Source organism: Primulina tabacum, chromosome 14 (assembly GCF_025594145.1).
Source record: "Primulina tabacum isolate GXHZ01 chromosome 14, ASM2559414v2, whole genome shotgun sequence".
NCBI lineage: Eukaryota > Viridiplantae > Streptophyta > Magnoliopsida > Lamiales > Gesneriaceae > Primulina > Primulina tabacum.
Genome location: NC_134563.1, coordinates 32,447,040 through 32,468,687, shown reverse-complemented (window position 1 = coordinate 32,468,687; position 21,648 = coordinate 32,447,040). Strand labels below are relative to the sequence as shown.

The 21,648-nt window shown below is 32.9% G+C and overlaps 3 protein-coding genes across 3 annotated transcripts; 2 read left to right on the top strand and 1 right to left on the bottom strand.

Moving 5' to 3' along the window:
* The first annotated feature begins 2,443 nt into the window (after positions 1-2,443).
* On the top strand, positions 2,444-4,986 carry LOC142524175 (transcription factor MYC2-like). Its single transcript, XM_075627990.1, has one exon. It carries the CDS (start codon positions 2,835-2,837, stop codon positions 4,695-4,697), a length of 1,863 nt encoding a protein of 620 aa, XP_075484105.1. The 5' UTR covers positions 2,444-2,834; the 3' UTR covers positions 4,698-4,986.
* A 6,179-nt stretch (positions 4,987-11,165) lies between these two features.
* LOC142524328 (heat shock factor protein HSF8-like) lies at positions 11,166-14,967 on the top strand. The gene is made up of 2 exons (XM_075628274.1): positions 11,166-11,624; positions 13,624-14,967. The coding sequence occupies exons 1-2, from the start codon at positions 11,346-11,348 to the stop codon at positions 14,848-14,850; spliced, it is 1,506 nt and encodes a 501-aa protein (XP_075484389.1). The 5' UTR covers positions 11,166-11,345; the 3' UTR covers positions 14,851-14,967.
* Positions 14,968-17,116: 2,149 nt separating this feature from the next.
* Positions 17,117-21,034, bottom strand: LOC142524860 (syntaxin-22-like). Its single transcript, XM_075628995.1, has 7 exons — positions 20,571-21,034; positions 19,914-20,007; positions 19,069-19,208; positions 18,726-18,800; positions 18,444-18,601; positions 18,257-18,357; positions 17,117-17,571 (listed from the first exon to the last, which is right to left on the bottom strand). Exons 1-7 carry the CDS (start codon positions 20,759-20,761, stop codon positions 17,506-17,508), a joined length of 825 nt encoding a protein of 274 aa, XP_075485110.1. The 5' UTR covers positions 20,762-21,034; the 3' UTR covers positions 17,117-17,505.
* Positions 21,035-21,648: the final 614 nt, after the last annotated feature.

Here is a 21,648-nt window from a genome sequence, read left to right as displayed (position 1 = left end):
CACATTTTTTTGTAGTGAAATACAGGGTAAAGCTATATCAGCTTCAACCACGTCTCGTCATTTTTTCCCGTAAAAATTGGCAACTTCGAGATAAAATGAACCAAAATAGTCCAATATGAAAATATAATGTACCGAAATAAAAAAAAAAATCAATAAAACTAATAGACCAAAAACAAAAAACGGTAAAGATACCGTACAAAAAATATATATTTCAAACTCCTAAAGTTTGAAGAGACCGAACTTTAACTCTAATGATATCATTTTTTTTTTCTCTTTGTAATGATTCGAGTTCAAGTCCTCCTATCCTCTGAAATAGGATTTCAAAAAACTCTTATATTTGGAAACACTTCGTCGGTAGTCCCACAGAAAATATTTCAACTTTGAGACAAACACAACTGCCTCATTGTACGTACGCCTAAATAATCCAACAAAGGTTACACTGTGAACGTGGTTGCAATAGCTACTCACGTGAATGCCTTACGATTGAAAAACATTTATGGACCGGACCGGGTCCATCACACGTTGATTGGACCAGTACTTGTGATAAATATCCCACCGTCCAATTTAATTTATTCATTTATTTTAATGAAATATTTGGTTAGTAAGCTAATAAATGATGTATAATACGCAAAAATATACATCAATAAATATATAAATATATATATATATTTAAATAACATAATGATTTATAACTCTAATCTTTTGCCGAACTAGAGTCAAACGGTTCTATGTAAAAAATATATAATTAACTTTTATCTTATAATTTACGCCGAACGATAGCTCTAATCGAAATATCTTAAGATCACATTGTTCATATATGTTCCATTAAACTTGGTAAGTTTGACAACAACTCCTTGCCGTTGAATGTGGACTTTACTTAAAATGAATGCATTTATTTTATTAAAATGAAATCTCTTTTTTATTTCACTATTAATTGAATAAGAAAAAAATCACGAAATGATTCATTCATCTAATTAATCAGTGTTAATGTACTACTCCCAATTACCTATAAAGAAAATTTCTAGTTGCTATAAAAGTTTGGATTGAAGACTTGTTAATCGAATCGCCAAATTCGAATTCGAACATAATTATAAATCGATATAAATTATCGGATTCGGTTTTGAAGTTAATTATTAAAACGAAGATTTGATTCATGAACTTGCACTTATTAGTTGAAATATGTTTAGCAATGAACTTGATAAAGAAGTTTGTATAAGTAGCTTACTTACTATAAGGAATCCATATTCGACTACTATAAAAGGAAACGATGCTGATTTGCCTTTAATTAGAAAATCCATTAGATTAATAAGCTCATTAATTTGAACATTCAGATAGAATCATAGAAGCATGTTCTTATACTTACATTTTTTATCGAGTATAAAAATCATAACATATTAAAAAATAACTGTAAAATTAATTAACAGATGAGAAATGATTATTTATTCATGAAACGGATCAACTATTGTCCATATTTATAATAATAAGTAATACTTCTGACATAAAAAAACAATATTTTTCATCAATAATCTAAATAAAAAATCTGTCTCATATAATTGATTCGTGAGGTGGCCTTACAATAATTTTCTGTGTTTCTAAAATCTCTCTCTATGAAAAGGAGTTTATGTTTCTCCCATGAATTTCATCTAATCATATAATTCCAATTTTCCTTAATTTTCGGCAAGCAAATTTACGGGTTACCGACCAAGCTAGAGAAGTAGTTTGAAAGTCAAACCAAACAAATTAGTAAATGCTACTGGTAATAGTAATAAATAATCAGAAATATATGTCTACGCGACATATTAATTGTATTATTTTATTTATTTCAATCATAAAGATAACTAAGATTTATAGTTTAATATTGATATAATTAAGTAAATAGTTTTTATTAATATATAATAATTATAATTATGACGTGATCATCAATTGCTGAATTAAATAATCCGTTTGATTTTAAATTAGTAGACGATACAACTTATGATATTAGTTAAGTGTCAACAATTAATATTTAAATTAAAATAGTTTAGATTTTATGATATCGAAATTTCGGTACGACAAAAACTTGTGTGAGACGGTTTCACGGATCGTATTTTGTGAGGATATCTTATTTAGGTCATCGATGAAAAGTCTAAGAGTATTACTTTTTATTGTGAATATCGGTATGGTTAACCCGTCTCACAGATAAAGATTCGTGAGACTGTCTCACAAGAGACCTACTTTTTCGATATTCTCTGAACATAATTGCTGTCACCTTGTTAATTTTTTTAGAATATTTTAATTAGTTTTTATTTTAAAAAAAATGGTTAAAATGGATGTAATAATATATAAAGTAATAAATAGATTTATTTATGTATTATTAAATGATGAGTTGTAATAATATAAATAAAATAAGTGAATAAATGCCGCTGCGGATTGGAGTGATTCCGATAATAGAATCGGCGTCGTGTTCGTCGAAGCCGCCGTAGCTTTCCCTTTCCCTTTTGTGGACTCCCACGTCTCTTCCACACAGCAGCCACGATATTTGGCCACTTGCTTAAATTCACTTCACATTCACTCGAAATTAAGTCCCCAAAATTTCACACATACAGAATACGAATTGTTTCTCTTCTTTTTCTCGCTTCCTCCGTCCCTACTTTCCCTACCACTCTACAATTTCTCTGAGAAATTCGATGAGAAGCCGACCCTTTTCCTACTCTGGGCGGTGAATTCGACTGTTTTTGTTCGTTTGCCTTATTTGGTGAGGGCGATCATTTGATTATAACCTGCCAACACTTATTTCAAGATTTAACGGAGACGACTCTGTGGGTAAATACTTGTCATCCGCAAATTCTACAGCGATGGGAGGTGGCGATGATTTCTGGGCGATGGATGGGATCCCGTCTTCGACTTCTGATCCGTCTTCCTTTTGGCCTTCTACCTATGCATCTCATACTCCAAATCCTCTGCCGTCAATGGACCTATCCAAACCCACGTCCGTTGGGCAGTTTTTCAATCAGGAAACGCTGCAGCAACGTCTTCTGGCCTTGATTGAAGGCTCTCACGAGAGCTGGACTTATGCCATATTCTGGCAGTCTTCTGTTGCTGAATATGGTGGCTCATATGTTTTGGGCTGGGGGGACGGGTATTACAAGAACGAAGAGAACAAAATGAAGCGCAAAACGGCTTCGTCACCTGCGGAGCAGGAGCACCGGAAGAGGGTTCTCAGGGAGCTGAATTCTTTGGTGTCGGGATCTCAGGATCTGGCAGATAACACCGTTGATGAAGAGGTTACTGATGCTGAATGGTTTTTCCTGATTTCTATGACTCAATGCTTCGTCGACGGGTCTGGGATTCCGGGGCAAGCTTTTTACAGCTCCAACTCAGTCTGGGTGATTGGCGCGGAGAGGCTTGCCGCATCTCACTGTGAGCGGGCCCGACAGGCACAGAGTTTCGGGCTTCAAACCCTTGTGTGCATTCCATTGGCAACGGGAGTTGTTGAGCTTGGTTCCGTTGAACTGATTTTTCAGAGTTCAGATCTCATGAACAAGGTTAGATTTTTGTTCAATTTCAATGGAGGACAAATGGTTTCGGGCTCAGGATCTGGCTCCTGGGCCTTGGCCGAGAATGACCCATCAGCCCTTTGGTTGATCGACCCTACTTCGTCTTCTGTGGATATAAAGGATTCATTCAATGATAATACTAGCAAGCAAATTGGTTTTGGTCATGAAAAACCAATTTCCAGTACTATAACTGAAAATCCACAGCAACAAACACAGGGGTTTCTTACTAAAGAATTGAACTTTTCAGAATCCGGGCTTAATGGAAGTAGAAACGTGAGGAATGGGGAGATACTCAATTTTGGGGAGAGTTCTAAGAAGAGCATTTGTAGTAGGAATGAGAATTTGTTTGGAGTTCAAGAAGAGAACAATAAAACTAGCAGTAAGAGCAAGAATAAGTCCCCGGCTTCGAGGGGTAGTAATGAGGAAGGTGTGCTTTCATTTACTTCGGGTGCGATTTTGCACTCATCTGGTGCGGTGAAGATTGAAAATGGTGGTGGTGTTGAGTCGGAACATTCGGATCTTGAAGTATCCTTGGTGAAAGAGGCTGATAGTTGTAAAACTGTTGATCTCGAGAAAAAGCCGAGAAAACGGGGAAGGAAGCCTGCAAATGGCCGGGAAGAGCCTCTGAATCACGTGGAAGCGGAGAGGCAGAGGAGGGAGAAATTGAATCAAAAGTTTTATGCCCTCAGAGCTGTAGTACCGAACGTGTCAAAAATGGACAAGGCTTCACTTCTCGGCGATGCTATTTCTTATATCAACGAGTTGAAGTCGATGCTTCAATGCGTTGAAGTCGAAAAGGATGATTTGTGGAATCAACTCGAGTCCGTGAAAAGGGAATTAGCCTCTAAGGGATCGGCTACACCTAAACCAAAATGTGAACCAAAGTTTTCGAGCAATGTGGTGAACACAACCATGGATATGGATGTAGAAGTTAAGATAATTGGTTGGGATGCAATGATACGCATTCAAGGTAGTAAAAAGAATCATCCAGCAGCAAGATTGATGATGGCTCTCAAAGAGTTGGACCTAGATGTTCATCATGCTAGCATATCCGTGGTAAAAGATTTAATGATTCAACAAGCAACGGTGAGGATGGAGGGTCCCTTTTTCACTCAAGATCAGCTTAAGAAAGCTTTGATAGCGAAAATCGCTGCAAGTTGATAGAATTTGGATCAACGGGACTCCAGAGAAACTCATTCTTGGATCAACGGAGCGCGAGGAAAGATTTGTATGTCTTATAGATTAAGAGCTTGGTTTAAGTAAAATTGTCAAAGCAACCTCGATAGCCTTAGTGTCGATAGTTCTAATCCCTATCCCACAGTTGTATCAAAACGAAAGATATCTATCTAAGCTTTTCCACTGGTATCGTTGTTAGCGTCGAATCCCTATTGTATATAATTCAAGGGTCTCTCCTATTTATGTGATATAAAAGACGATGAATTTTGTTCAACTTGTTTGTGCTGCGGCAATATCTTAAAATAAAATGATGATATTTGATTTTAAAAAAATTTGTAGGACCGAGGGGTCGTCGCTTTACCAAAAGCTATAGCTAGTAGTAATGGTGGAATTCAAATCTTTTAAACCGCACAGCAGTTCAAACAACACGGCTCAATCGCTCGACCAGCAAGAACAATTATTGCACCCAACAATTATCATCCTAATAATTGCACTCTTTGCAATCAATGTGAATCGAACTCGTGACCTTGGTTCTGATACCAATTGTAGGATCGAGCGCTTGTCGCTTTACCAAAAGCTATAGCTATTAGTAATGGTGCAACTCAAATCTTTTAAACCGCACAGTGGCTCAAGCACAACGGTTCGATCGTTTTATCAAACAAAGAAAATTATTGCACACAACAAAATAAATCTCAAAATTCAAATGGAAATATCTTTTTGTTTTATTCCCCGGAGATGAGGCGGGTTGGGAGTCACTCGAGCTTACTCTCTGGTTGTTATCGAGAAAGCAACGGGTGACTATCAATTGGATGGGAGACATGTTTTCCTCTTTTTATCCCATATTCCGTATCCGAAAATGATGAGAAATAAATAATCTACTATAGTTTAACTAAAAAAATTGATTTTTAAATATAAATCTTGACATAGCATTTCATACATATATCATTTCAAAATTCTACGAGTTAATTTTTTTAAAAAACATATTTTATGCGGCAAAATTTTTGGATTCGTCCCCCCACTAAATAATTGCCTGATCAATAATTGACTTTGCCCCCACAAATTGCTAAAATGATTACTTAGCTTTAATTATGTTTAAATATAATTGAGATGCATATTCGTACCTACGACAATGTTGACAAAAATGTGTGTGAGATTGAGATGGTCTCACGAGTCGTATTTTGTGAGATAGATATCTTATTTGGGTCATCCATGAAAAATTATTACTTGTTATACTAAGAGTATTACTTTTTACTGTGAATATCGGTAGGATTGACCCGTCTCACAAATAAAGATTCGTGAGACCGTCTCACAAAAGATCTACTCGACAATGTTATACTACATATCGACGGCAACAAGTCACTTGCAACATGAGTTGTGATGGTTTTGAAATACACGGTTCGGGACGCATTCTTGACAAGTATTGATTCGTATGAGAGCAGCTCCTTAATTTTTAATTAAATTCAAATATAAAAAAATTAACTTTTAATTCCATAAAATGTTTATATTCTAACATTATTTTGTATAGAAGTGGAGAGCAGTTTTTATCGGGTTATAACATGTTTTATCTTTTATATTTTTTCAGTAATATTTTATATTTTTTCGAATATATACGACTTCATCGATCCACACATACATATACTTAATATCCACAAAAATAAAAATATATATGTTTCTGTCGGTTTGTTTTTGTTTTTTATAATTTATATTTATGTTTGATTCTACTAATGCTTATGCTCTCGCTTTCTCCAAAAAAAAGAACAAAAACAAAAACAAAAAAAAATTTAATCTGAAATATTTTTTTATGCACAACCTATTACCTAATTGTACAATATTACATGTAATTTATGACAACCGCAATTTCTTTTCATTATTTAGATTCATTTGTGTTTTTGGATGTATTTGGGTTAAATTTAAACTCTATTTTTTTCTATGTTTCCATTGATTAATGAATTTTAAAATAAAGAGAAGGAAAAATAAGTCGACACTCTTTTAAAATTTCTGTAATTCTCTAATTTTGAGTAAGTCGTTTGTGAAACAGTATACATTTATATATATGAGACATGTTGACCTTTTCAATTAATTAATTGATTTTAAAATAAATCAAAGGAAAATTAAGTTTAACTCTTATTCAACATTTTATAATTTTTCAATTTTTTAGTATGTATTCTGTGAGACGGTATCATATATATATATATATATATATAGTCAACCTGGTGCATTTCTGGAGTGAAAACAATGTTTTTTCATGTTTCACATTGGATAAAAGACATGTTACAAAATTGATATGTGAAACAGTTTCGTATGACTTTTTGTGCCAATTTTTATTTTTAAGTTGAGCAAACTAACATCCATGAATAACGTAAATAAGACATGAATAATAATTTTGAAAACTTTAATAGAATGGGTGAATTTATATGTACGTCCTTATGTTCTTTAAATAATATTAATAAATATATTTCTTTTCTTGGTTTGTTTTTTCGAGTATGATTCTAAAATAAATTAAAGAACAACAAAATTTAGCCTCTATTTTTTGAAATTAAATTTACACTCTATTTTTTCAAAAAATATATATATCTTTGATAGAATTTAAAATAAATAAAAGAATAATGAAACTTATACTCTATTCTTAAAAATGAACTATACCTTTATTTTAAAAATAATTACTTTTATTTGATTTGTCTCTTTTTTCATTTTATTTGATTATTGAAATCTTTATTTTTTGGGATGTCTTTTTGTTTGATTTCTCTTTTTTCATTAATTAATTTATTTTATAATAAATCGAAGGCAAATGAAGTTTATACTTTTATTCAAAATTTTACAATTCTCCAATTTTTTAGTAGTTTTTTTGTCAGATGGTATCATGAATTTATATATGTGAGACTTGTAATCGATTCAGCCCATTTACGTAGTGAAAAACAATTTTTCATGCGTCAAATCGAATAAGAGATTTGTTTAACAAAATTTACACATGAAACAACCTCATAGAAGTTTTTGTCATAATTTTTAAGTCAACTTTTAGCTCATATGAATTTTTGTGTCAATTTTTAAGTTGAGTAAATTAATATCCATAAAGAAATAAACATTACACGAATAATATATTTGAAAAATCTAATATAGTTGAAAATTATAGGAGAAGTTGGTGAAAAATCCCCAATCAAAACATTTCTTTGGATTCACTCCCTACCCACAAAATTGTGGTACTATGTCATACAAAATGTGGTACACTTCATGTGTAAAATGTGGTACTAAAAAAGTACCCAGAGACTGAACACAAAAAAAAAACGACGACCGGAGACTGAAGCCAATTTCCCGAAAATTATATTCATTAAAAAACTATATCTAATAAAGTTACTGACATTAACAAGGCAATGATTGTTAATTCTTTAAATCATATTATATTAAAAATACTTTATATAATGATGATGATAATTTACATTATTACTAAACACAACAACTCGAAGACTATGATTATCAAATAATATTCTTTATAATTATTAACTAATTCATAAAACTATGACTTTATCATAGCAAATTTCTAACAAATAAATTATAGAATCAAATTAATTTTTTAATCGATTTAGTATTCTTATATATAATAAAATTATGAAATATTTATCAAATTAACTTTTATAATCGATTCTAGTATCCTTATACAAAATTTTGAAATATAATTAGTCAAATAGAACATTATAATAGAGAACAAATTAATTAAATACATATCGATTTTTGTAGATTTTGTAACACTTTATATTTGACGAATGTCACAACTTTACCAACATGTATTCTTTCTAGCGTAATTAACTTCTCATTCACATACATTTTGAGGAACTTTTCAGTGGGTCACCGATCTCATAATTGTCGCAACTCAAACACGTTTAACTCTGAAGTTTTTATGTGAAAAGCTTCCGAATAAAAGATGCACATTGTTGATATCAGTAGTACCTATCAAATCTTTTAAACAATTGTATAGTCCAAACTTGCGCATTATATAAATCCCTTTTATTCCGGTTTGAAATCGGTTCATTCATGGTCTTTTTTGCCTATAAATCTGTCAGGAACCGCTCTTTGTCTATCCAATTTTTTGGCATCGTCAATCACTTTCCACTTTCTTTTTAGCATTGATATTCACATATTTTTTTATTAATAAAGATAATTGTTGTTCATCCATAGTTAAAATCAAAATCTTGGGCAAATGATTGTGTGATACATAGCTATTTTAATTTCTTTTGATTATTTGTCAAAAACTTTGAATATATACTTTTCTTGAATTGTCTTATTATCTTTGTCAAGTAACGTATGTACATTTATCTGAGCTATTTTATTATAACCAACATCCTATTTTTTTATACTTTTGTTTTGAAAGAAATCCATATTATTTTTTATTGTTAATTGTATTCAAAATTATAAATTATATTTATATTTTATAAGTTATATAGTACAAACAGTGTTAATTATTAAATAAATTGGATAGTTTCAAATATATTATCTAAATATATATTTTTTTTATAAATTTTGTCATAGTCATGATCATAAAATTATGATAAAAAATTTTATTAGTTTTTTGACTTCTTTCCACATCAAGGCTTATCTCCATTTAATTTTTTTAGCTTAATGTTTTGATTACTATACTTTTAAATAAAACCAAAAAATAAATTAATTTTTCAATTTTAAACATCAAATTAATAATGATGACTAATTGTATCTTAATTTTAAATCAAAGACAAAAAATACTGAATAAAAATATTTAGGGACCACAAAAATTAAAATGGTAAACTAATAAACCAAAAGTATACTCAACATCATGGATATTTTTATGTACTCGTGTAAAAATATGTAATTATTATAACTAATTTTCTCGTTGTTTTTTACTATACAATACAATGTTTATCTATACTATAACTAATAAGTACTGTTAATTATGAAATCATTAATAAAACTAAATGATAGTAAAGATTAATATTTTAGTTCAAACATTTCTTGATTTCCAAGTCAAAAATTATATTTGTTACCCACGATACGTCATTCATTTCTTGTAATTGTGATATGCCGTGCAAAACCTTATACTAAGATAGTGGTGGACATAATGAATATTGCACTGACGTGGGTGCGAATGGGCCGAGCCGTAAAACCTTAGACATGATAAATACAAATAATTGTTGGGTATCATAAGTATTCACTTCAAAAACATGAATTTAAATTGATTTTGTGTGAGACAATTACTTTTACATACATCGAAGTGATAATGAGGAATCAAAATGAATTCAATTTTTTTAATGTGGAACAAATTACTTCTACATCTAAGTTACTTAAAATAATTTATAAGGTTTTTAAAATTTTCTCGCATTTTTTAAACAAGGTGAAGCTCAAAAAATAAGTGTTTTTAAAAATATTACAATTGTCTTCATGTTTTATACCTGATCAAATTATTGATGAATACTTATAAAACTTGTAACTATTTTTTCAAGGACGTGATTTATGTATAAAATATATAACTTCAAAATATATCATTAAAAATTTAGAAATTATGGTGGTTGTAAAAAAATTTAAAAATGATATATTTTTTTTTGTTTTATTACTTTGAATACTCATGGTCTAACAATATTTTTTTTAATAATTTTAAGGTTTGTGATATTAAAATAGGTGTCATAGTGATAATAAAAATATGATTCTGATTAGAGAACATATAAACAAATATTTTTATAATTAGACAGAATATTGTAACACTATATACTTAAATATATATATATATATATATATATTTATATATCAAACTTAAAATAACTTAATTATTATTCAATAACAATAACAAAAAATAAAATATGAACTTTATTGATGTATCGTATATTGAATTAATCATTGAAAAATGAAAGACAGTGAGACTAAAGTTAGAAAGTATCATCCTTATATGTTTCACATGTGCAGCACACATGCATATCAGTAAATTCCACAAAATTACAATTTCTATCGTTCTTCATTAAGGAATTAACAAGTTCACTTTTTTTTTTTTTTAAAAAAAAACTATTACAAATTAAATTCAACACCGAAGGAATTTAGTGTGCGCTTGGATTGATAGATTTAAAATAATGAATTTTATATCGTTTTGATTATTTGGATAAGTTTATATTAAATGAATTTAAAATTCACTCACTTATTATTTTATATAAATATAATTATAATTTGATAGATTTGAAAATACATATAAAATAAGCATAATTTCATCGTTCTTCACGTTCATCCTCCAAAGCATGTCATTCCATCGAAAAGCAACCATACGAACGCGCAACTCTTAAGAAGCAAATATTTGACCATAAAATAACATTTAAATGTAAATCACACATATTTTGTCGATTAAATTCAAGCAAATATCAAACAGCCGGGAAACTTTTTCATTACTTTTTTTTAAAAAAAGTGTATAATATGGGGGGCAGAATGGTCATTTTGTGTAACCTCTGCTTCTCCTTTCTCCCACTAGCTCTGCGGGTATCAAATTTGATTGAATTCACACCTCTGCCCACCCCCCAAGCAAAATCTAGGGTTTTTCCTCTCAATATTCTCAATAATTTTTCAGCATCTCTTCAAAATCTCCTATATCTATTATGTATCCATCAATGGACATTTGATTTTTTTTGCTATATGGAGGTGCCAGATTCTCGTTTGTCTTCCAGCACCGGGAAGGTGGGCGGCGATGGGCTTCCTCAGCCGGAGCCGATGCCTTCAGCGAATCTTCCTCCACCATTCCTTGCAAAAACCTATGACATGGTGAATGACCCGAGCACAGATAAGATCGTGTCATGGAGCGCTTCGGATAATAGTTTTGTTGTTTGGGACTCTTCCTTGTTTTCCAGGGACTTGCTTCCTAAGTACTTCAAACACAATAATTTCTCTAGCTTTGTTCGCCAACTTAATACATATGTACGTTATCCTCGGCCCTGTACTTTTTGTGCTCTCTTTTTGTATTTATTAGAGTTGATTTGTCCTCTATTGGGGTGTTTTTTTTGGTTGAATGAAGTTCGACTTGGTGGTATGCGTCAATTGAATTGAATAATTTTGTGTGTAGATACTATTGTTTGTCGTGGGCATGATAATTTAGCTGTTCCATTGCTCAGTTAAAAAATATCGTGGTTGCGTGGTGATTATTTTATCAAGTGAAAAACTTGTTAGTGTTAATGAATTTGATTATTTTGGTGTGTGATGACTTAACTGTCGCAACAGAGAACAGTTTTGATGAAATATTTTAACATATGGAGCGTCCTGCTGTTCATTATGTGGTTATGAAAGAATCTGAAAAGCAATGGGCTGCAGAATGAAATTTGTGAAGTTGAGTAGAGTCAGTTTCAGATACGCACTTGCTGTTACCACAAAAAAATGGGTTCTTGTATGAAGAGTTACCATTAAGATAAATAACTAGGAAGGATGACGTCCTGTAAGAGTGAAGATGTTGGGCTAGAAATATTAAAGTAGTTTGATTGATCAATTTATAAGATTCTATTGATGTATAAGTAAGAGGGTAACTGCGATCAATTGAAACTCTTGGAGTTAGATCTGCTTCATGGTTTCGTCATTATTTCTTTCTTTAAATGTATTTTATTGTGCACAACATGCTCTGTATGCCGAATTGCGACACTTCCTGCTGCTTATCTATTTTCTAGCTGAGAATTGCTTCAAGGCCATGTTAACTTGCTGGACAAGTACAACTCTCTCTTTAAGCGTGCATTCATTGTCTCTCTGTGATGGTCCCTCTAGATGATAATCATGGGAATCATAGCCTATATTCACGATGATTGCTATTTTGTCCTGAATTTTTTGCATCAGATAAATTATAATTTTTTGGCATTGTATATGGTTTCTAAATCAGTTTTCGATCAAAAAAATAAAAATAAAATGGTTTCTATATCTTTCGTATTGAGCTCCTCAAACTTGATCAGATAGAATCATAGAATTGTATATGATGTCTTCCATTATAAGTAAATTGAAACCAATATTGTTGAAGGACAGAAAATCCATTCAAGCTCAGTTTAATTTTGTCTTATATTATGTCATGAGAGACTTGTCCTAGGAGATTATGGCTCAGAAGTGCTTACTTTGGTCTGTGCCTGTTACTCTTTGTTGGCAGTGGATTTGATACCTGCTAATTGGGATATATTATCATTCCATTTGTGATGACATCTTTTTTGAAACTTAAAGGAATGTTGTTATCTCAATATTATTTCAAGGAAGAAGAAGATAATAAATATCTATATATTTTTCCTATGCTGGAAAAGGAACTAATGCACGAATGAGTTCATCGATTCAATAGTCGTTTTTCTTACCCTTAATTCCCGAAGTAAACCTGGCAGATTAAAATTAATTATATATGGATTTTCACTATTAAATTGGTTCCTGTTGATTGCCATGCTGTTTGCGCTCTAGGGCCTAGGCAGTCTTGGCTCTTGGCATGAGCTTGTTTGATTAGTCTTGGCTCTTGGCATGAGCTTGTTTGATTAGCTTGCAAATTTACTTCCTACATATTAAGTCTGGTTATTGTTCTCTTTTTAGTATAGCGATGTCATTTTTATCATCAATCATATATTTATTGCTCCATTAGTGTGGCAATGCCCAAGTTCTGAGCATTCATAGTCCTTTGGAAAAGTCCAAATTAATCTTGGATGTGAGTCTTGAAAGTCATGGTTTTATTTTCAATGTTGCCAGAAATATATTTCGAAAATGGAATAGAGATTGTGATACATATTTGGTTTGTAAAATTGGTGGAAATGTAATTTTAGCTAATGAAAACAAATATTGCCTGAAGTGTTACTGGATAAAATAGTCTCTTTGCATGCTCTTCTATTTTGCATGTTTGAAATTGAAGAGCAATGGTTTTTTTAAAAAAAAATTATAAATACTTCCTGTGTGGGAACTTTTGGACAAACAGGGTTTTAGAAAAGTTGATCCAGACCGCTGGGAGTTTGCAAATGAGGGTTTCTTAAGAGGACAAAAGCATCTTCTTAAAGGTATCAGTCGAAGGAAGCCTGCACATTCCCAGCCTCATCAGCAGCAACCACCAATTGGACAGAGTTCTTCTGTTGGAGCATGTGTTGAGGTTGGGAAATTTGGGCTCGAAGAGGAAGTTGAAAGGCTTAAGAGGGACAAGAATGTGCTAATGCAGGAGCTTGTAAGGTTGAGGCAACAGCAGCAAACCACTGATGGGCAATTAAAAACAATGGTTCAGCGTCTTCAGGGTATGGAACAACGTCAACAACAAATGATGTCTTTCCTAGCAAAAGCTGTGAACAGCCCTGGTTTTCTTGCTCAGTTTATGCACCAGCCAACTGACAGCAACAGACTTATAACTGAAGGCAACAAAAAAAGGAGACTAAAGCAGGAAGATGTTTCGGATTATAATTCTGTTAGCAATGCTTCCGATGGTCAGATCATTAAATATCAACCTTTGATAAACGAGGCGGCAAAAGCGATGCTAAGACAGATTTTAAAACTGGGTTCTACTAGGTTAGAAAATGTCGTTAATGATTCAGATGGTTTCTTGATGGATAACTGTTCATCCCCGTCCACTACACTGGACTCTGGCAATTCTACGAACCATCATGTTTCGGGAGTTACTCTTCTAGAGGCACCTCCTATTGCAGGGCTGTCATGCACACCATCGGGCATACCAATAAAAGCTTTTGATTCTGCACTGAGAACCGAGGTTCAATCAGATACCGTCTCTGCTGAAATTGTCTCTGATCAATATTTCGGTGTGAGTCCTCAGATAGCTGCACAAGGGCCTCCTATTACCCTTCCGCCGGTTGGTGATACCATATCGGACATTTCTCAGATTATTCCAAAAAGCAATGGTATCATGGGAACGGAAACAGAGAACGATACTTTTATGGACGCTATATTATCATCACCAAGTAGCAAAATCCCGATGGACATAGGTGGACTTTCTCCTGATTCTCAAATCGAATGGGACAGTGAAGAACTTCCTGGAATTGGTGATCCTTTCTGGGAAACATTTCTTCGGAGTCCATTTCCCTCGGAGATCGAGACCGACTCCAATTTAACCGATGAATTTCTTGAGGCAGGCGATAAATCTCAGCGCATGGAACTGCTAACCGAGCAGATGGGGAATCTATCATCAAATGCCAAGAAACTTTAAAATAGTGCAAGTTTACATTGTAGGTAGGTTACTCCGAAAGATGATTAGATAGTTTTGTACTTTTGTAGCCCTCATGTATGGAACTTGCCTCGGGTATTGAAAGAGAAATTGTACACACGTTTTTGGTCTTATGCATGGTTACAGTCTATGCCAGACGGGTACATATACGTCGCCCGATTCACGTGGATATCTATGCTATCAACGTATATATGCATGAAAATTGTAAGATCCAAGAATAGGTATAAGATTTTTTCCCCTTCGTTTCACATGGGATATATAGTTGATGTCATAGCAGGATCAAAGGATTTCACTTAATAAATGGATTTGGAAGAATGTTTGGAATTACTTCAAAAATAAAGAAATTGAAAGAAACATCTCGGATTTGATTAAAGAAACAACTTTGATATTAGAGTAGGGTGATGGAAACGTTGCAAACCAAATTTCGAAAGTTATATTTTAAATATTTTATTTTTCATATTCAAATGCGTTCATCCAAATATTTCTCTACAAAGTTGTGTTTATCATACATATCACAAGTATGAATTATTATAACGTTTGAATTTGTTTAAATGTCAATGATTCTCCTTCAAAATAAAAAAAATAAAAAAATGTCAACGATTCTATGTCATATGTCAAATTCCATTATTCGATACATTGACTCTGATTTCAAAACCATACATTTTACTTGTTTAGATGATCAATTCTTATAGATTTAAATTCATCTACTATCAACTTTAGGCGATTGTTCCACAAATCTAAATCAGTTCATCCAACCACCACCCTATTTAAGAAAATATACTGATACCGTGGATGGGCCCACTACCCCCGGCCCATCCCTAGCCCAAATGGAAGGCATGCTCATCAAAGGCCCATGTATTTTTCTATAAATACAAGGTTTGAGTGTTTGATTTCGGATTCATTATAATGTTTTTCAGCAGCACTCTTAGCTGCTCTCCACTTATATCCTCTGTCTCTGACTTGAGCGTTGGAGGGGCTACGCCAGGACACCCTCCTGGCCCCCTTCTAACGGTCTTATTCACGATTTCAGGCTCGGGATAATTTTGAAACCTGCGTCTGTACTAGTGACACTTGCTGAAATCGGACCCTGAATTTTCCGTGAGTATCATGTACTATATTGAACTCAAAAGATAAATGAGAGGAATTGAATTTGAAATTGGACTATGGGTACTCCGATGTTCATTCCTGAAAAAAAACAACAAAAACCTTGCGAAAATCTATTGCTTTGATGGTCCACTCAGGTATATTTACGATTTTATATTATTTTTAACAATATTTATCAACTAAAATCCTGACTCAAACAGAAGATGAAAAGCAGACCACAAGCTTGGTGTAAATTTAACATAGAAAGGACTTAAAACCAGCTAATCCAAAAAAGCATACATGTATATGATGGCGGACACGCTGTGATGGGTTGAGATTTCTGTACGCCTGTTTCGAGGACCACCTGTCAAAAGTTTTGAATGTTCAAACAGAAAATGAATTAAAGTCGACTTTAACTCTACGCCTGAAAATGGCTTTACCAGTCAGCATAAACATTATGAGTCCATTTGGGAAGAATATCGAAGCTAAAGAAGTAAAGTTGATGCAGACACGGTTGCATGCGGCCCGCGAAGTTGGCCAGGCTAGTTGAACATATAAAAGAATATTCAATAGTTTTTGATAATACATTACTAGTGCACCGTTACGTGTATGTATAATGTTTTTTTATAATTTTTTTATTTTATATTTAAATGAAAAACAAAATATAATTATAAAAAATAATGAAAAACTACACTACCAATATGATATATAAATTTAAAAATAAACAGAAAAAAAGGAAAAAAAACCCAAATAAAAATAGAATATACAACTGTTTAGGAAATAAAAGCTCTATATACTGAGCTACAAAGATTTTAACACTTTATTAATATATATATAAATATAATTATTAAAACAGACTATTGACACCAAAAACTAATTATTCTAATGTCTTAACTTAATAATATAACATAAATAATCAGCGCATATAAAAGTTAAAAAGAATGGGTAACCCATGTGAAATGCCTATTACATATTCATGGGAATAAACATTCTTATGTGAATGGTCATAACATACAAAAGGAAAAAACATAAAAAAAATAAAATAAAATTGAAAATATTCATTCCATTCCCACCAATATTTTTTTCACTTTCATTCCTCTCTACCAAACATATCCTTAAGTTTTTTTTTTCCCGTTTTATCATTTCAAATAGCAATACGACCACATATTAATTTTGACAGTTTCATTTTATGCAATGAATCAATATACATTACCCGATTTGAATATAAATCACATCAATAAAAAAATTGTATGCAGCTGCACCAGTTACAAATGAGAGAGGCACCTTTCATACAATTTTAAAAAGATGGATTCTTTTATAAAAAAAGAGTGAGATGGATTATATCTATACCTGAACAGCAACACCACAATAAAATCAACACATAAATAAAAGAGGTTACAAGATAAAACATGCCAAGTGAAAAACAATTTCCGATTCAACCACGTGACTTGTAAATTTGTGTTATAAAGTAGTTAACGGCAACCATCAACAGATGATTGCTCGTGTTCTTGCGTCATCTTTCTTAATTCTGCCCATGTACATGGATAACCCTGATCAGGCAGCGAGGACTACAATCACTATGAGAAGCACAATGCCAAAAATCACGAGCAATAAACAAGTCTGCAAAAAAAACCACCAAACAATACAAATTTCAACCTGTCATTCATCAATTTCATGCTTCTCATAAGACAAAACAAGTATGACCGTGCTCAACTCTCAACATGAGAACCGCTTGAAGCAATGCTCCCACGAAGTAACTAGTAACTTGTATGACTTGGTGCGGAATAAAACGCAAGCAAACAATTGTAGCATCACTGACGTTTCACTGCCTTTCATAAGAAAATCTAATGCAAGATTTGTACTCTAGTTTCACATATATGCAAAACAAGATATAGCAATTGTAAATTTGCAATCATAAAGTTTGTTGTCCCCACAGACAAAAAGCTTAAAACTTGTACAAACATATTACAGTTTCATAATCCTAGAGGACTTGCAAATAACCGAAATCATGCAAAATTTTCATAAATATTTTGACAATTTAATTAAGTTTCAGTAAAATTTAATGAAGTCGTATCTAAATTCCCCGATAAAAAAAGGTAACATCTAACTTGCGGTAAAAACTAAAGAAACAATCTAGTGAACCACATTTTCATATTTCAAAGGCAACAACAGAAGAACCGAGTTTCCAACAGATTATAATTTTAAAATTACACCTCAAGTTTTCTTGCGTTTGCAATAAAATAGAAATAGTTTTGGATCAAAAAAGAATGGAAACAGAATTTCAGTCCAAGCTTGTAGAACTCACCAAAGACGAATTTGACCTCTGGGTCTTGGCTGCTTTGACAAGTTGGGTTTTCCCTTGGGCGGTTGCAGCATGAGAACCCTCAATGTTGGAGCTAATATCATCTAAGGATGTATAACAGATTTCTAAGTTAAATTTCTTCAATGGAATGCGTAGTCTTAATAATATCTAACACCGCGTAGGCCCTTACCAATCATAACTCCTTGCTCATGAACGAGCACGGCGAGGTCTTTGAAAATCTCATTTACTTCACCAATTTGTTGTTGTATTTCTTGTATACCCTGTTCCCTTTCATCTATGATGGCCTCGTTGAATGCAATCTCATTGTCCAATAGTAAAATTTCTTGCCTGTAGAAAAATTTATCTCGATAACATAATTTGGGATTTGAATATTAGTTTAAGGGACACAATCACTTGATTTTTGGGAGGTGAATACTCTGTTTGAAAAAGCCAAGGAAACAGAACCAGATACCTTCTAGATTCGACAAGAAGAGCTCGTTGTTCTGGACTCTTGTCTGAACTTACGTCAATTTCACTAGCCGTATAGCTGCAGAAGATAAAAGTTCAATGCATAAGTCATGGATGAACCACACAAAATGATAAATAACAGCAAATATATGATTCCTCAAAAACAAAAAAGGCCTAATAATCACCATAATCTTAAATAAGCATCCAACTTAGCTAACTGATAGTAGCACATACACTAATACTTCATGATGGTGATTAAATGTTGTAAAATACTTTTAAAAAAGGCTCACGCAGAGCAGATCTAGTAACTTCACCATAGAGCGTCATGTCCCTCTAGCATTAATTACCTAGAAGGAAGCACTGCATGGCTGACAAAAGGAGTATATGCTGTCTCCCTCTCAGCAGCAAGCCGCTGTGCCTTCTGAAATTCTTTTAATACAGCTTGAAAATCTTTAGCAAGTTTTGCATCTGTGATTTTCTTGCTGGCCTGCAGAAAACAGGATGCAATCGTGATTAGCCCTAGCATAGAGTGGGGGTTAAGCAATGGTTCAGCAAACAAAGTTGTTCATAAAATTTATAAAAATAAGATAATAAATTGCAAAACAAGATTTATCTAGAGAGATAATTTAAGCTATGAAAATACTCGGAGGTTAAGATACTATGATAGAATCGAGAATACTGATTTAGATCAAAATAAATTATACAATTAAGCATGAGATGGCCTTCAATTAAAATTAATGTATTTTCCCCTTACCATTAATTAGCATTCAGCCAGACCATGTGGACAACGATCAATATTATGCCGCAGTAAATTTGAATTTTAACTCACAATTAGGTCTACTTTTTACAATTCATTACTAGTTCGACTAATCTATTTGACCATATTATATGATTTTATGAAGATGATTCAAGTATAACTAATCACTGCTGAGAAAAAGAATCAGGGTAATGGAGCTCACTGATGAGATGAGAAGAGAAGACTACAAATGTTGAGATTTATCAGTTCACACACTTAGCAACTGGACAATTAGATAACTAATCAGTTCATTTGGCACATTTTAAATTTTGAAACGAACACCCAAAAAAGCTGGTAATCTAATCATGACAGATGCCAAGCTGGAGAAGGACACGAACAAAGAGAAATGAACTTTGATAAAAGCACAAAGACAGCTAAGCAAGGAAGAACACTTACAGCGCCTTCCATACGATGGTCATTTTCACTTGCTAGCTTAAGTTTATCTGAAGTATCCTTCACCAACTGACCTATATGTAGGCGAGTTTTGTGCCTGCAGTTGAGCAAAACAAGCATAAAACTCCAAGTTACTAGATGTCAAACCAAAACAGGTATGCTTAATGTAGAATTCACATAACAACAAGAAAACCACCAATACTCTCAAAAATATTGAGTTTGAGCCAACAAGTCTATGCTGAGGTCCTTGATAAAGCATTAGTATACTTTTAAACGAATATAAGCAAATTCCAATATCAGTGCTGACAACAATTAACTACTATTTATAACCACGCCATCTGCCGATCAGCCAAACATGCCCACCATTCTAATTGGTACAGAAAACCAACCATTAGGGGCACGTCCAAATAAATTCCACGTTTCTGGTATTAGAGTTTTGCCCCAGCAGAATTTCCAGAGTTGCCACTTGAGAAATCAGCTCTCGAATTTATATGTAATTAAACAACCAGATATCCAACATAAAAAAAAAAAATCATAATTCGAATTATTCGCAAACGATGACAATACGTTTTAAAAAAACCCAAACAAAGTCCACCTAATGCTTCAAAATAAACACAACAATTTGATATGGAATTTAATCGATCAAAAAATAAAACTAACAGCTTTTCACGGAGCTCGGGCGTGTCCTTGGCAGTACCAAGGGTGTTAACGAGGCGTTGGAAGGTCGAGACGGCGGTGTTAATCTGGAATATTCCAGAAGCAACGGCCTGCGTCGGATCCTGCTTCCCATTCACAAGACCCCTCCTCATCGACCCCAACCCCCTGCCCGATTCAAGATCCTGAAAACTCATCCCTTTCAACTTTTTTCTTCCGCAAACCCTTTAAATCAAAACCCACAAACCGAATAATTGAGGAGAGGAGAGGGAAGAGTACAAAAATCGAAAGCGAGTAAAGGGAATCCCGAATCCGCCGAACGGAAAATGTTTATACAAAGCGAAGAATTGAAGGAAAATAGATCGAAAATCAAGGGGGGTTGAACGTGGTTGACGATCAATGTTGGCTCTATTTATTTTTGGTTTTAATTTATTTCAATTTTTTGTTGAGGGAATCAATGAATGAACAAGGAAAACTTTAAATTTAAAGTAAATAAAAGAAGAGTGGAAGTGAAAAGGATGGAATGATGTGATGTGTTGGCAATGGCGAGCAAGCCGATGTTGGGTGGCTGCCAGCCGGCGGGCCAAGTCGACAAAAGAAGGCCACATCACATGCAAAATTCCAAGAACCTAGAATTTATATTTCGTTTTTTTTTTAAAATATAATTTCATCATTAAAATCAAATCTTAAAAAGTATTTTCATGATTTACACTAATTTAAAGGTTTAAATTAAATAAAATGATTTCTAATCCCAGAGTTTTATGGCTCCACTCCAAATATGGTCCCAAATTCTGTGACACCTTTTAAAAAAAAAAATTATGTACAAAATTTCATACTAACTAGGGTTGGTTTGGCGAATCAATTTCACCATATGACAATATCTGGCCGAGCAAAAATCTCATGGTCACGCATCGATGCTTAAGTCAATCAGAATAGCTGGCCGAGCAAAAATCTCATGGTCACGCATCGATGCTTAAATCAATCAGAATAGCAAAGTTAAACAATGTAAATATATTAGTACTTATGTAAAATAATGAGTGAATTTAAGTATGATACATGATATTTATAAAGTAGGGAGAGACAT

Coding starts and splice junctions, on each gene's coding strand:
- LOC142524175 (XM_075627990.1), top strand. CDS start 2,835: ATGGGAGGTGGCGATGATTTCTGGGCGATGGATGGGATCCCGTCTTCG.
- LOC142524328 (XM_075628274.1), top strand. CDS start 11,346: ATGGAGGTGCCAGATTCTCGTTTGTCTTCCAGCACCGGGAAGGTGGGC. Junction 11,625..13,623: donor TTCGCCAACTTAATACATAT/GTACGTTATCCT, acceptor TTGGACAAACAG/GGTTTTAGAAAAGTTGATCC.
- LOC142524860 (XM_075628995.1), bottom strand. CDS start 20,761: ATGAGTTTTCAGGATCTTGAATCGGGCAGGGGGTTGGGGTCGATGAGG. Junction 18,801..19,068: donor CATGCAGTGCTTCCTTCTAG/GTAATTAATGCT, acceptor TATCTTCTGCAG/CTATACGGCTAGTGAAATTG. Junction 17,572..18,256: donor AGAGGTCAAATTCGTCTTTG/GTGAGTTCTACA, acceptor TTTTTTTTGCAG/ACTTGTTTATTGCTCGTGAT.